This window comes from Rhamphochromis sp. 'chilingali', assembly GCF_963969265.1.
Source record: "Rhamphochromis sp. 'chilingali' genome assembly, chromosome: 1".
Lineage (NCBI taxonomy): Eukaryota > Metazoa > Chordata > Actinopteri > Cichliformes > Cichlidae > Rhamphochromis > Rhamphochromis sp. 'chilingali'.
This window is the reverse complement of record NC_137929.1, coordinates 11,981,322-11,995,551: the sequence shown is the minus strand read 5'-3', so window position 1 is coordinate 11,995,551 and position 14,230 is coordinate 11,981,322. Positions and strand designations below refer to the sequence as shown.

At 42.4% G+C, this 14,230-nt stretch overlaps 1 protein-coding gene across 1 annotated transcript; it reads left to right on the top strand.

Annotated features, from left to right (window-relative positions):
* The first annotated feature begins 1,864 nt into the window (after nt 1-1,864).
* Nucleotides 1,865-13,546, top strand: snapc2 (small nuclear RNA activating complex, polypeptide 2). The gene is made up of 7 exons (XM_080905950.1): nt 1,865-2,107; nt 3,141-3,314; nt 5,046-5,166; nt 9,979-10,067; nt 10,161-10,605; nt 11,763-11,851; nt 12,108-13,546. Exons 1-7 carry the CDS (start codon nt 1,898-1,900, stop codon nt 12,423-12,425), a joined length of 1,446 nt encoding a protein of 481 aa, XP_080762076.1. The 5' UTR covers nt 1,865-1,897; the 3' UTR covers nt 12,426-13,546.
* Nucleotides 13,547-14,230: the final 684 nt, after the last annotated feature.

Below are 14,230 nucleotides of genomic sequence, written 5' to 3'. Positions count from 1 at the left end.
ATCGTATTTTTCGAAGCGAGTTCCATGGATACGGCAATCTCACATGCACGTGGAAATGTAAGATCCTTTTCCGATAGTAGCTTGCGCTGCACAGCATCAGAACGCAGCCCACTAACAAAACGATCCCTCAGGGCCTCATCCAAATATTGTCCAAAATCACATGTGGCTGACAACTGCCTCAGGGCGACAACATAGTCAGAAACTGCCTCCCCTTCTTTCTGGTTACGTTTCTGAAAACGAAAACGCTCAGCTATCACCACTGGAGTCGGCTTATAATGCGCACTTAACGCCCCAGTCAGCGCTGCATATCCCATGGTACTCGGTACCCTCGGAGACACAAGATTCTTTAGCAGCCTGTATGTATCTGCTCCGATCACAGAGAGAAACGTGCACACTTTCTTCTCATCGGAAACATCATTTGCCAACATCCATTGCTCCAACCGCTCCAAATATGACTCAAAATCTTCCTTCGATTCATTATACTCTTCAACACGACCCACATGCATCGCCATGTTAGCTCACCAAAAGCTGTTCCGCTGCAGCCGTGAAGAAAACGTCTTGATTTGTCTTTTTCTTTACATGTGAACACAACCCTCCTACAGCCTCTGTCACGCTGTGGAAATCTTTAGAATCCTCGTCGCCAGTTGTGATATTCTGGATTAGGCTCTTAAAAGGATCAGGACAGAAGGACGTGGATAGGTGCCTTTATTGAACAGCAGGACATCACACACTAACTTGTTGTTTCTTAGCGGTGCAGAAAACTACCCTTTTTTGTTGTTATATATTGGTCAACCAAGAACTAGCCCTGTAACAGGCACTTCTGTATTTTACCACTGGGGGGCAACAATTCACTCTATTACACAGACTGTAGTGACAGGATTTATGAAGAGGTTATATATCAAATACATTAATGACCTGTTTCTGAAGTATCTTTATGACTGCATATTTGTACCCATTTTGTCATCAATCCAGTGCTTTCTGGTCATTTCAAATAAGTTTCAAATAAGTTTATAAAACTGTGACGTTATATTTGTCACAATTTCTGCTTCCCTCTTGGGGAAGATCTTTTTTGAAAAACATTACACTTTTTACCCAGATAAACAAAGGATATATATATTTTACCAAACACTGACTGCAGGAGCTACTTAGTGACAGGAATGCTCGTTTTGGCCTTTAAATACTTGAAATTGTTTGTGACAGATATGATTGGCTTATTTTTGACAGATGTAGGTCAACAGGTGACGTATAACAGCTTAAATTCCCGCAATGATTTTTTTTTTAAACTTTTTGCCAGGCGATCAGAATTTCACGAAGCTCTGTCCATATTTTTATGCTGCGTTACCTTGGAGGTCAGCGCTGAAGTTACCCGGAAACAGTACGACCTTCAAAATAAAATGGAAACCTACTCATCCACAATATACGCTAAAAACAAGTTTTTTTAAAAGTGTGTGTGTGTGTGTGTGTGTGTGTGTGTGTGTGTGTGTGTGTGTGTGTGTGTGTGTGTGTGTGTGTGTGTGTGAGAGAGAGAGAGCGAGAGAGAGAGAGCAAGGGATCTAAATGCTTTGATTTCACATTCCAAACCTGTGGAGCGCAAAAAGTTTTGTTTTTTAAATGTATAATATTGATGTGACAGACAGTTTGTTTGTTTTATTTTTTATTATCAAATCTAATAAAAAAATCATAAGCCTGGGCCATTAGAAACGCTTTTTCTTTAATTGTATCACCAAATAAATGTAATTTCAGTTCAATGCACACTGAACAACAAATTATTTGTAGCAAATAGAAATATTCAACTTTTATTCTGAAAATGTATTATCGGAAGTTTTGGAGCAAAGGGCATGCGCACTGGGTTTTCCTGCTTTGAGTAGCAGGAACCTGTGTTGAATCTCAGGCGAACATGAAGCCGCATCCTCGCGTTACTCGGACAAAGTGGGCTGACAGACTGGACGCTGAGCCGGAACGTTCCGGTAAATGCAGCTGGCATCGAGACGAGAAGAAGAAACTTCTTGTTGCCCTTAAAGGACTGAGTAGCAGGACCGCCGCAGGAAAAACAGACATCGACTGTGCCTTCCTGAGAAAACACCTGCCTACTCGGTCCCTTTCAGAGGTACGGCCCTCATACAGAAACGACGCTTTTCGTTGGTACTTAAGTCAAAACAAGTCTTTCGTAAATATCCTTTTTAATTTATATAAACAGAAAGTAAGGAAGTATGTGTTTGAGTGGTTATTTGTTTGTTTTAACAGTCCTAATTTTTAATACGTCTTGAATCTGTATATTTCCCCTTAAATCGTAAGGAACGTGTATTTGTGCCTTCAGATCGTTGTCACTGCCAAACAGCTCAAATTTAGTGTCATTTATTGGATCGGATGATTAAAGTCTGAAGAAACTGGAAATATGAGTCCCCAGTAATGACAAACTTTGGATTTCCAGTGAGAACGATGACATCCCACACCATCGCACACTTCCTTCACCAAAAGCTGAAAGCTGTCACCTTATTGGTGCAGCAAGCAGCGTAGCGTCCTCCGTGTCATAGACAGAATCTGGACTCATCATCACCAAAGATGATATTCCTCCACATCTTCAGGTTCCAGTGCACATGTTGTCAATACCAGTGCAAACAGTAAAGGGCAGTCATGGCAGCCCTATGAGGCCAGAGACTGGCCGTGTGCCGTCTATGCTAGATTGTCTGGAGTGCCATGTAATCCTGCAAATCTGTAGAAGACCGCCTATGGTTCCTGAGTGCTGACATCTCCCATTATTTCGAACTTGGTCTTCAATTTGGAGATTTAGGACCAACAACACCAGCTTAACGTTGCCCTATGGTGTGGGTCAGTCAGCGTAGCATACTTTGACCATGCTCACGGGGACCTGACTGTCAGCATCTTGTCAGAATAAGTTGTTTGTCATTGATAGAGAAGATTTGGCAAGTTTTCCATCGTTGTAACCGCTGCAAGTGCATTTTCCTTAGAAACGTGACAGCGTTTTAGGGGACTAAAGAGCATGAGGTTTATTGCCAAATATTGTTACAAAAAATAATCTAACACAAGATTCCTTACTTTTTGAACTGAGTTTATTAATTTTTGTTTATACTGTGTGCTGACTGTGCATAAAGACACGCACTGTCCTTTCCCTCCTTCAGATCCAGTCTGTGGTTGAACTTCTGAAGAACAAAGTGCTCTTAAATGCCAGGTTGAAGCTGAAAAGGCAAAGGAGGGAGGAGAGGAACGTTAGAAAACCCATTGAGGAGTGGACATACATGGCCTCTTCTTTAGTGGGAACCCTTGAGGAAACTATTTCCACTGCTTTCTCTCAGGTAGGCATTTTTAAATTTAGTTTAACTTTATTTTTGTGATAATTTAAGTAAACAACAAATCCTTCACACAACAGTCATACTTCAGGATAGATCTGTTATCAGTAGGGAGAAACGAGACCCAGTATTTTAATTCATTGGGATTGTTATTCTGCTTGCCTATTGGTTCCACTTATTGGTTCTCCTTGCACTTGTGTACAGTCAGCTGATTTCAATTTGTGTGCCTGTGGAGAAAAATAGTGGCGCAGTCTACAGCGTGGATATGGACCGAACTCATATTTTTATTGAAGAAAAGGACAAGAGCATGATGATAAAGTGCAAACTACATCCAGGACAGAAAAACAAATCTCTTATTATACTGCTAACAGAACCTCAGCTCTCTGCAAACACCTGTACAGACAGGATGCTAATGCTAAGGCTAAGTTACTCAGACCCCAGCCCAGCAGCCAGAACTGAACTTCAGCAGCTAACAAGTCAAGCTGCAGCCTTCTTTCCTACCTGTTCATGTTTCTCAAGTTGAATTGCTGTGGTAATCGGTAAAACTCTCCTTGTGCTGATTGTCATCTTTGCTTTGTGCTGTCTCCAACAAAGAGGGGGGAAAGTGGTGGAGCCTGTTCTTTATACCCAAAGACCCACTGACAAAAAAAGAAGACTCATAGACAAACAGGCAAAACAAAGTTTTTCAAAGTCTATCGTTTCACATATTTGTATCAGAGAATTTTTCCCAGTACTTTCCGAATCTTATTTGAGGTTGCACGGGGTGGGTGCCAGTGCCCAACCAGTCTGCATGTCTTTTGTGAACTTGCAGAAGGAATCCGACCGTGTCCCTTGGAGTATTCTGTGAGAGGTGCTTTTGGAATTATCGAATTTTTATGGACAGAATTTAAATTGGGTGGTCTCAGAATTTCGTCTCGGCTCTTTGCAGATGATGTGGTTCTGTTGGCTTCATCAGGTGGTGGCCTCCAGCTCGCACTGCAGCGGTTCACAGCCGAGTGTGAAGCAGCACCTCTGAGTCTGAGGCCATGGTTCTTAGCCAGAAAAAGGGTGGAGTCAACGACGAGTTACTGTCCCAAGTGCGGGTGTTTAAGTATATCGGAGTCTTGTTGAGTGATGAGAGAGGGGGTGCAGGAAATCCACAGACAGATCGATGCTGCGGCTGCAGTGATGCAGATGCTGCACCTAAAATTGTGGTGAAAAGAGAGCTGAGTGTTCTGGCCATCCCAGGAGGGCTCAGAGTAGAGATGCTACTCCTCCACATGGAAAGAAGCCAGTAAAGGTGGTACGGGCATCTAACATCTTCCTGGGCGCCTCCTGGGTGAGGCGTAACAGGTATGTCCCACCAGAAGGAGGCTCCAGGGCAGAGCCAGGACATGCTGGAGAGACTGTACATCTCAGCTAGTCTGGGAACACCTTGGTGTTCATCGAGATCAGCTAGAGCAGCGGTTCTCAAACCTTTTATGATGAGTACCACCTCAGAAAATATATGGCATTAAAGTACCACCTTCATAAGCTTGGCTGATATCAAAATGAATATAGCTTTTTCAAAAAAGACAAATCAATAATGTGCAACAGCTCATCTTAATTTGCAAGGAATAATTCTTGCTGCATGTAAATTAAACTAAAGTTTTCTGTTCTTTGCTTTTAAAATTCCTGCTGATAGTTACATTTGTGTAGTTAAAAACACAGTTGAATCAATGTTGTTCTCCCACATTCTGCTTCTCTCTGTGTTTTCAGATGCTGATCGTGTCTTCTACAGAGCCTTGCACTTTGAGAAATAGTGACCCTCCCCAGGTGCACAGACCACCCACAGATGGTCGTACCATCCCTTTGAGGCCAATACCGGTGCCAGTGCAAGGTACAAACCTGTAGCTCCTCCAACCACCTCTCAGCATCATGTATTCAGCTGCCAGAAACGAGAGCCTGCTCCTTTTTATTTTTAATGGTAGCCACCCTTGTATTGAGACCATTTCTGATAAACGTTTGGTAAGCGGTAGAGTGTTTTCTAAGCGCACACTGCACAGTATGCTGATGTACGCCAGGTTTTTGCTTAATGGCTCTTTCTGAATCGCATTGTTGGTGCAAAAATATATATTTTTTTGTACTGTCAAATTGTGTTATCTTTCTCAGTTTCTCAGTTACCATTTTTTAAGTAACAGGCTGCTAGTAACAAAGCGCCTATAATTTGAATTTTTTTCATGGTTTCATGGTAAATCAGCCATAAAAGGCTGGTCTTGTATTTTTATCACACTGGATGGAATGAGGGTGGGCAATGCCAACAATCAAGTTTGTGTATGCCGTAACTCGAGAACGAAGTGATGTAGTAACTGGAGAAGGAAGTCACCTAGGATTTTGAAAATGATAATCTAGATGTATCTGCTAAAAAATTTCAAAAAACTTTGAATGCCAGTGAACTTGACCGTAAGGTTTTCTGGAAATCTTTTAAACGCAATAAGTTGAGAATGAGGCATTTTGGATTTTGGAATTGAATTTAACTCAGTTTTATTTACACAGCACCAAATCACAACAACAGTCACCTCAAGGTGCTTTATATTGTACAGTAGATTCTACAATAATACATACAGAAAGAACCCCAACAATCATATGACCCCCTATGAGCAAGCAATTTGGCGACAGTGGGAAGGAAAAACTCCCTTTTAACAGGAAGAAATCTCCAGCAGAACCAGGCTCAGGGAGGGAGGGGCCATCTGCTGCGATCGGTTGGGGGGAGAGATGGAAGACAAGATAAAGACATGCTGTGGAAGAGAGTCAGAGATTTATACCATAGGTGCATCTGCAAGGAGGCTGAAGGGTCTGACTGGGCCCTGCCAGTATTGACGCTACACTGATTTATTTCTATATTTTTATGTGTTTCATAGGTCAGTGTGAAATGATTGACAAACAACAAAAACATTCCCCCTGAAGGTTCACAGTGCATCCGTAAAGTATTCACTTGGACCACAATTTGTCATGTTACAATGTCAAGACCAAAATGGACTAAATTCATTTATCATAGCAGAAATTCTACACCTAACACCCCATAATGACAAAATGATAAGTTACCATAAGCTTTGCACACCTATTTTTGGCAGTTTCTCCCATTCTACTTACAGAACTTCTCGAGCTCCATCAGGTTGGATGGGGAGCCACTACTTTTTAACAGGAAGAAAGCCGCAGCAAAGCAGGGCTCAGGCTGCCATCTGCTGCAACTAGTTGGGGATGAGGGGTGTTAGGCATGACACAAGATGCTGTGGAAGAGAGCCAGACGAGGCCAAAGGGTTCAGTCTTTGTTTCATCAGGCAAGAATGGTACAGTGGGGCAAAAAAGTATTTAGTCAGCCACCGATTGTGCAAGTTCCCCCACTTAAAATGATGACAGAGGTCAGTAATTTGCACCAGAGGTACACTTCAACTGTGAGAGACAGAATGTGAAAAAAAAAATCCATGAATTCACATGGTAGGATTTGTAAAGAATTTATTCGTAAATCAGGGTGGATAATAAGTATTTGGTCACCTCAAACATGGAAAATCTCTGGCTCTCACAGACCTGTAACGTCTTCTGTAAGACGCTTTTCTGTCCCCCACTCGTTACCTGTATGAATGGCACCTGTTTGAACTCATCATCTGTATAAAAGACACCTGTCCACAGCCTCAAACAGTCAGACTCCAAACTCCGCCATGGCCAAGACCAAAGAGCTTTTGAAGGACACCAGGAAAAGTATTGTAGACCTGCACCAGACTGGGAAGAGTGAATCTACAATAGGCAAGCAGCTTGGTGTGAAAAAAATCAACTGTGGGAGCAACCATCAGAAAATGGAAGGCATACAAGACCACTGATAATCTCCCTCGATCTGGGGCTCCACTCAAGATCTCATCCCGTGGGGTCAAAATGATCATGAGAACGGTGAGCAAAGATCCCAGAACCACACGGGGGGACCTGGTGAATGACCTGCAGAGAGCTGGGACCAAAGTAACAAAGGTCACCATCAGTAACACACTACAACGGCAGGGAATCAAATCCCGCAGTGCCAGACGTGTTCCGCTGCTGAAGCCAGTGCATGTCCAGGCCCGTCTGAAGTTTGCCAGAGAGCACATGGATGATACAGCAGAGGATTGGGAGAATGTCATGTGGTCAGATGAAACCAAAGTAGAACTTTTTGGTATAAACTCAACTCGTCGTGTTTGGAGGAAGAAGAATACTGAGTTGCATCCCAAGAACACCATACCTACTGTGAAGCATGGGGGTGGAAACATCATGCTATGGGGCTGTTTTTCTGCCAAGGGGACAGGACGACTGATCCGTGTTAAGGACAGAATGAATGGGGCCATGTATCGTGAGATTTTGAGCCAAAACCTCCTTCCATCAGTGAGAACTTTGAAGATGAAACGAGGCTGGGTCTTCCAACATGACAATGATCCAAAACACACCGCCCGGGCAACAAAGGAGTGGCTCCGTAAGAAGCATTTGAAAGTCCTGGAGTGGCCTAGCCAGTCTCCAGACCTCAACCCCATAGAAAATCTGTGGCGGGAGCTGAAAGTCCGTGTTGCTCGGCGACAGCCCCAAAACATCACTGCTCTCGAGAAGATCTGCATGGAGGAATGGGCCAAAATACCAGCTACTGTGTGTGCAAACCTGGTAAAGACCTATAGTAAACGTTTGACCTCTGTTATTGCCAACAAAGGTTATGTTGCAAAGTATTGAGTTGTATTTTTGTTATTGACCAAATACTTATTTTCCACCCTGATTTACGAATAAATTCTTTACAAATCCTACCATGTGAATTCATGGATTTTTTTTTTCACATTCTGTCTCTCACAGTTGAAGTGTACCTCTGGTGAAAATTACTGACCTCTATCATCATTTTAGGTGGGAGAACTTGCACAATCGGTGGCTGACTAAATACTTTTTTGCCCCACTGTATAAGAGCCTTTCAGATCTATTTTGGCAAATTCCAGGCAAGCATCATCGCTTTTACTGAGGATTCACTTCAATCTGTCCAGTCGACCATACAGGTCTGATTGGTCGAATAATGCAGAAGTGGTTGTCGTTGTGGAACGTTCTCCTCCCTCTGGAACAGCACTGGAACGTCACCAGAGTAAATGGTAAATGGCCTGTATTTATATAGCTGCTAGTAACAAACTCCTGTATTTATATAGCGCTTTACTAGTCCCTAAGGACCCCAAAGCGCTTTACATATCCAGTCATCCACCCATTCACACACTGGTGATGGCAAGCTACATTGTAGCCACAGCCACCCTGGGGCGCACTGACAGAGGCGAGGCTGCCGGACACTGGCGCCACCGGGCCCTCTGACCATCACCAGTAGGCAATGGGTGAAGTGTCTTGCCCAAGGACACAACGACCGAGACTGTCCAAGCCGGGGCTCAAACCGGCAACCTTCCGATTACAAGGCGAACTCCCAACTCTTGAGCCACGATCGCCCACAAGTGTCTGTTGGATTCTTGGTCACCTGCCTTACTAAGGCCCTTCCACCCGGTCCCACACCTTGATCAGCACCAGCTCCAGGAAGAGTCCTGGTGCTTCTAAACTTGATGGAGGCCATTGTGCTCACTGGGGCCTTCATGAAGTTTGTCTGCAGCCTTGATTTGTGTTTGTCTTGTCTTGGAGGTCTACAGACAGCTCCTGCACCATAAACTATGAGCTGGCCTTTCTTGTCCAATCAATTAAATTTACCAAGGCTTGACTCTAATTAAGTTGCAGACAAGAACAGGAAATGCAGCGCACCTGAGGTCAGTTTCGAGTGTGACGGTAAAGGCTGTGAATACTTATGTGCATGTTGTATTTTTGGTTTTTAACTAATAAATTTGGAATAAAAGCAAATGTATTGAAATTCTCAAGCAAACTTTGTCATTAGGGAGTGTTGTATTGGAAAATGAGTTTAATCCATTTAAGAATAAAGCTGGAATAACAGCTTCCCATATTGTGAAATGTAATATCCGTTTTGCTCCATATTTTGGGCACCTGAACATGGTAATGGGAAAAATATGTTCTTGTTTTTTTTTAAAACAAACAAACACCTGCCTGCTTTCTATGGCTTTTACTGTATATTAAGACAATCTCATAGAGCTGTCGTCCCACTTGCATATTGATTGTGAGACCAGATACTCTGTCACAACTATGAAAGTGGTCACCAGCCTGTTTGTTTTGTGTCTTTGGGTCTTTTCACACCTGTGGTGTTTAGTCTGTTTACATCAAAAATGAGTTATTTCCACCATCAAGGTACTAAAAATGTGCAGGTAGATATATCATAGGCATCAATATATGGGTTAGCAGCTAACTGTGATTTCTATGTAAACTGTCCATGTTCTCCAGTAGTCCGGCACACAGCAACATCTCCCTGTATTTACTTCTGTTACTCCTGCCACAGACACAGCTGACCAGTAAGCAGAGTGAACAGTCTCACATGGTTTGTAGGGATGAATTAAGGTTTGCAGAGTTCAGTTTGACTCTTCTGTGTTAAAAGAAACCAAATCACAGGAAAAAGCTGCAAGTTTACAAACACATCCACAGATGCAGACCAGAGTAGCCAAACTGTAGGTGTGTCCTTTCTGATCCCCAAGGTAACGCCTTATTACATGTGTTGATAGTTGCTGCCATATTATTGTGAAAAAATATATTGCAACTAAAAATGTAAAACGTCCCTCTCTAGGTGCGCATCGGTACACAAAGGCAGTCCAGTCACCCAAGACTCCAGCACCAACCACAAGGCCATCCAAAACACCGCCAGCACCATCTCAAGTATGTAGCATGCCAAACGGCACAATCGGTCTACCGCAGCAACAGCCTGCGCCCACATTTGAAACTTCTGACAAGCCATGTGTATATCTACAGACTGCATCTCTGACAGCGACGCCAGAGAAAGGACCGCTTCAACCCCCTTCTAGGTCTTCGACATCTCCAAGTCTTAGCAGGTCAATAAACAAGACCACCCAGCAGCCCACCGAGTCACAGCCCACCACCGTCGCCATCACCTCCACCTCTCAGTCTTTGTCTTCCAGCCTTAATGTGCCCGCCTCTTGCTCTGCCACTACCCTTACTTCAGTCCCCCGTTCTGTATTATCCACTGCTGCCTCTTCAGCCATTTCCAGCTGCTCCACACCCACTACTCTCCCACAGTCCGTCTCCGCCACAGCATTTCATGCCAAGTTTGGTCGGACCAGCAAATATGCCACAAAAGACATGTTTGGTGTCAAGTGTGTAGTGGACTTTGAGAGGATCTATGGCTTCTTAAGTACAGTTCAAAAACCGAATCAGGATTGTCAACTCACTCCCATGGGTAAGCATCGCTGAATATTATGGCAGAATCCTTTTGCAACAAACACATTGAACATGCTGAATTTCACACGTAAACCTTTCCACAAATATCCTGTGAATGTGAAAACTTAAGTATGAAGTCATCTAGGATTTTCAAATGTAGGTGTGTCTGCCAGGAGGCTGAGGGGTTGCACCGGTGCCGTCAGTATTTTATGTAATATTCATGTGAGGTTAATGAAAAAAGGTTCGTTTCTGTCTTCAGAACAACAGGATGTCTTCACGAGAAACAAATCAAAAGTTATTCGTGTTGGTAAAGCTGTACTCAAGATGTGCTTCTTAAATATAAGACAGTTTAGTTTGCTAACAGTCGGGTATTAGTCTGTAAAATAATACAGCAGTTAACTGTAATAGTAAAAACTCACGTCTGTTGTCTACATAGAAGTTCACATTTAACGACTTCATTTGCGCTCAGCAACTTTCTTGTTCTGCAGAAAGTAAGCACAATACAACCAGCTGATGGCAATCTGTCTATAAGTCGACAGCAATTATTTGTCAACCTTCATCAATGTCTTTGGGAGTGATTGCAGTCTGACTGTAACTGTCTGCAGCAGCGTCCCCTCCCATCAGGCAACCTGTGAATGTGCAAACCCCTCAAGCTCCGGGAAACCATTTTGGTCGTCACAAGTTGACCCCAAATTGTTTGGACACTTCATAAAATCTAAACACAAAAGCAGACAATGATATGCAGGTCTTTTAAAGCATATATTCAGTTCATAATAGTACAAAACAAGTTCTCAAATGTTGAAACTGAGAGTTTTTTTTTATTGTATTTTTAAAAAAATAGAAGCTTATTTTACATTTTATGCCGGCAACACCTGTCGGTGAAGCTGAAATGGAGATGTTACCAACAAAGAGACTGAAAGAGATATTTTTTTTAATTAAAAATTGAAGAAACAACATATAAAACCAGGGTACACCTACTCTGTGAACTCCTTTTACACTATTATGAAACAGACTTGGTGCTGTCTTTGACCAAAGCTTCGCTAAAAAGGAAAAACTGAAACGTGCATTGTGTTCTTGTTCCTCTGGTTACTCAAAATATTGGATCGATCCTGAAAGTCTGTTTATAGCTTTCACTTGATGAATTTACATTTGCTAATAATACATTTTGTCATCCAGAGAGTGCCATAGTGTTGGACCTTTTAATGTCTCTCCCAGAGGAGCTTCCCCTGCTAGATTGCAACAAACTGCACAAACATATGATCCAGGTGAGACCTGCTGCTTACACACAGCCGTCGTCTTCATGTGATCAGGCTTTGAAAGCCCTGAAATTGTTTTTTCTTTTGAGGATAAAATTACTTTGATTGAAATAAATTTCATTCTTGGCTTTCACTGGAGGCCGAGGACAGTTGGTGATCTGTGCTGGTTAGGTTTTGTCAGCCGTCTGGCTTTTTATGTTTCTGGCAGAACCTAAAAATAGGAACTTTTTGCTCCAGTGTTTTGATGAGACCCTCTGTGTTTCAGATGTACCAGTGTCTCTCTGCCCCCGCTGACTCTAACACGACAAGAAGAAGGTTTCAAGAACTGGATGATGAACTTTTTACTCAGTTAAAGGCACTGGTTCCTCAAGACCATCAGACTCCTACAGGAACTACCGACAGCACTAACGTCACGGACGGTGAAGGAAAGAAGTCACTGATGCACAAAGCCGACAGCCAATCAACACAGAGCTCTACCACATCTAGCAAATTAGATTATTCAAATGTGACGCCCCCTCATCTTAACCCTTTTATTGTGCCGCTGACACTGTTAAAGCGTAGACAGGAATCCATAATTATTTAGACGTTGTTGTTGTAGTGATTTTAAACCCATTACTGAGCTTTCATCACAGTATGTTAAGTGTCAAAAGCTCCTGCTAATTGATTTTCTTTATTTGTTTGAATTACGTGGGTTCTTATTTCAAACTTTCGAGCTGTATCATTCATGCAAAGCTGTTCTTTCAGCTCATTATGTTAGTACAGTTAAACAAATGCATTTGGGACATTTAGCTTCTTTTTTTTAATTGAAATGTTTCCTGCAGATAACTGTTTGACTTTTTAATATAACTAAACAACACTTCCAAACAGCACTTTCAGATCTTTCATCTATGAGAATGGCTGAATGTAATAAAACTATATTAAGTATTCCCTCGCCTACCCAAACCCTTTAATTCAGGTGTTCCGATCACTTCCACGAACACAGCTGTATAAAATCGAGCTCCAGGCCTGCAGACTGGTTCTACGTTTGTGAAAGAATGGGTCGCTGTCATGAGCTCAATACATTCCTGCGTGGTACCGTTACAGGATGCCTGTGCAATGCTGAATATTCCAGTCTGCCAGTAGTATAACAAAGTGAAAACCACTGGGAATGAAAGCCTTCAAATGAGCTTGAGAGCAGCACTTAGACGGCTTCATTGAACGGGTTTCCGTGGCTGATCAGCTGCATCCGAGCCTTACATGAAAGGTTTTGGATGCAGTGGTGTAAAGCACTGGACTCCAGAGGACACGTGTTCTCTGGAGTGATGAATCACACTTCTACGTCTGGCAGTTTGGGTACAGGAGTCTGGATTTGGGGATTGGAGAACAGCGGACCTGACTGAATTATGCCTGCCTATTCAGCAGCTGCTGGGACCTGGAGGAGGAAGAGCAATAGATATGCAGCTCATTGACCTGCCAACAGTTCTGTTCAGCACTGTCTACAGAAAGCATTGTAAATAAAATATCAGCATATTTTGATAAATGCAAAAAAGTACAGGAAGTTGGAAACATGTAATTTTATTAAGTAGACCTGGGTTTGAATGGTAGTGTCACAAATGCAAAAAATCCATGATATAAAAAATGAAATTAATACAATGGATATTCTGTCCTCACAATTGTTTGAGAAATGTTAGTTAAAAAAGTTCAATAAACCTGTATTCTTGAAAACGCGTGTCTGTTACTGTAAAACATGAAAATAAAGTGCATGACTATGATGTACAATGTGGCCACATTGGCATATGAAGCACCACTCACGATATAACAGTTCTGTAAGCAAAGTCATCACCAAGTTAACGTAACAATGCTCAGCATGGTAAATTAATCAAATGGACTATTATTGGCATCCCATAGACCAACACTGGCAAAGTTATTTCATGTTTGCTAGCGAGCTTTATTTTTTGTTTTATTTTAAGTTCGCCAAAACTTTACGAGTCCATTTTAAATCCATGAATCTGAGTTTTTCTCTGTAAGGATTATTGTTGGGCCTACCTTAGAATATAAAGCGCCTTCGGGTGACTGCTGTTGTGATTTGGTGCTGTATAAATAAAATTGAACTGAATTGCTGTAGCTCAGTTTTTTCAGCTGTAACATTTAAAGCATTTCTTTTACCAAGTTGTTAAAAGAAGGTTTGTCTAATTTCCAGTGGAGAAGAATAAACCTTTGAGCCGTGACTGAGGCGAAAGCAATCGCTTTTAGCTGTGGTGACGAAACCATAACAGCTTGGGCAGGAATCCTAAAGGTGGAGATGTGGGCCGATGGTGAAATTGTTCTGTTGCATGTGTATGAAAGACCTACACATTCTTGTGAATTTGTGTAGCCGAGGGCACCCCCAAAACATATTCCCTAATGTGG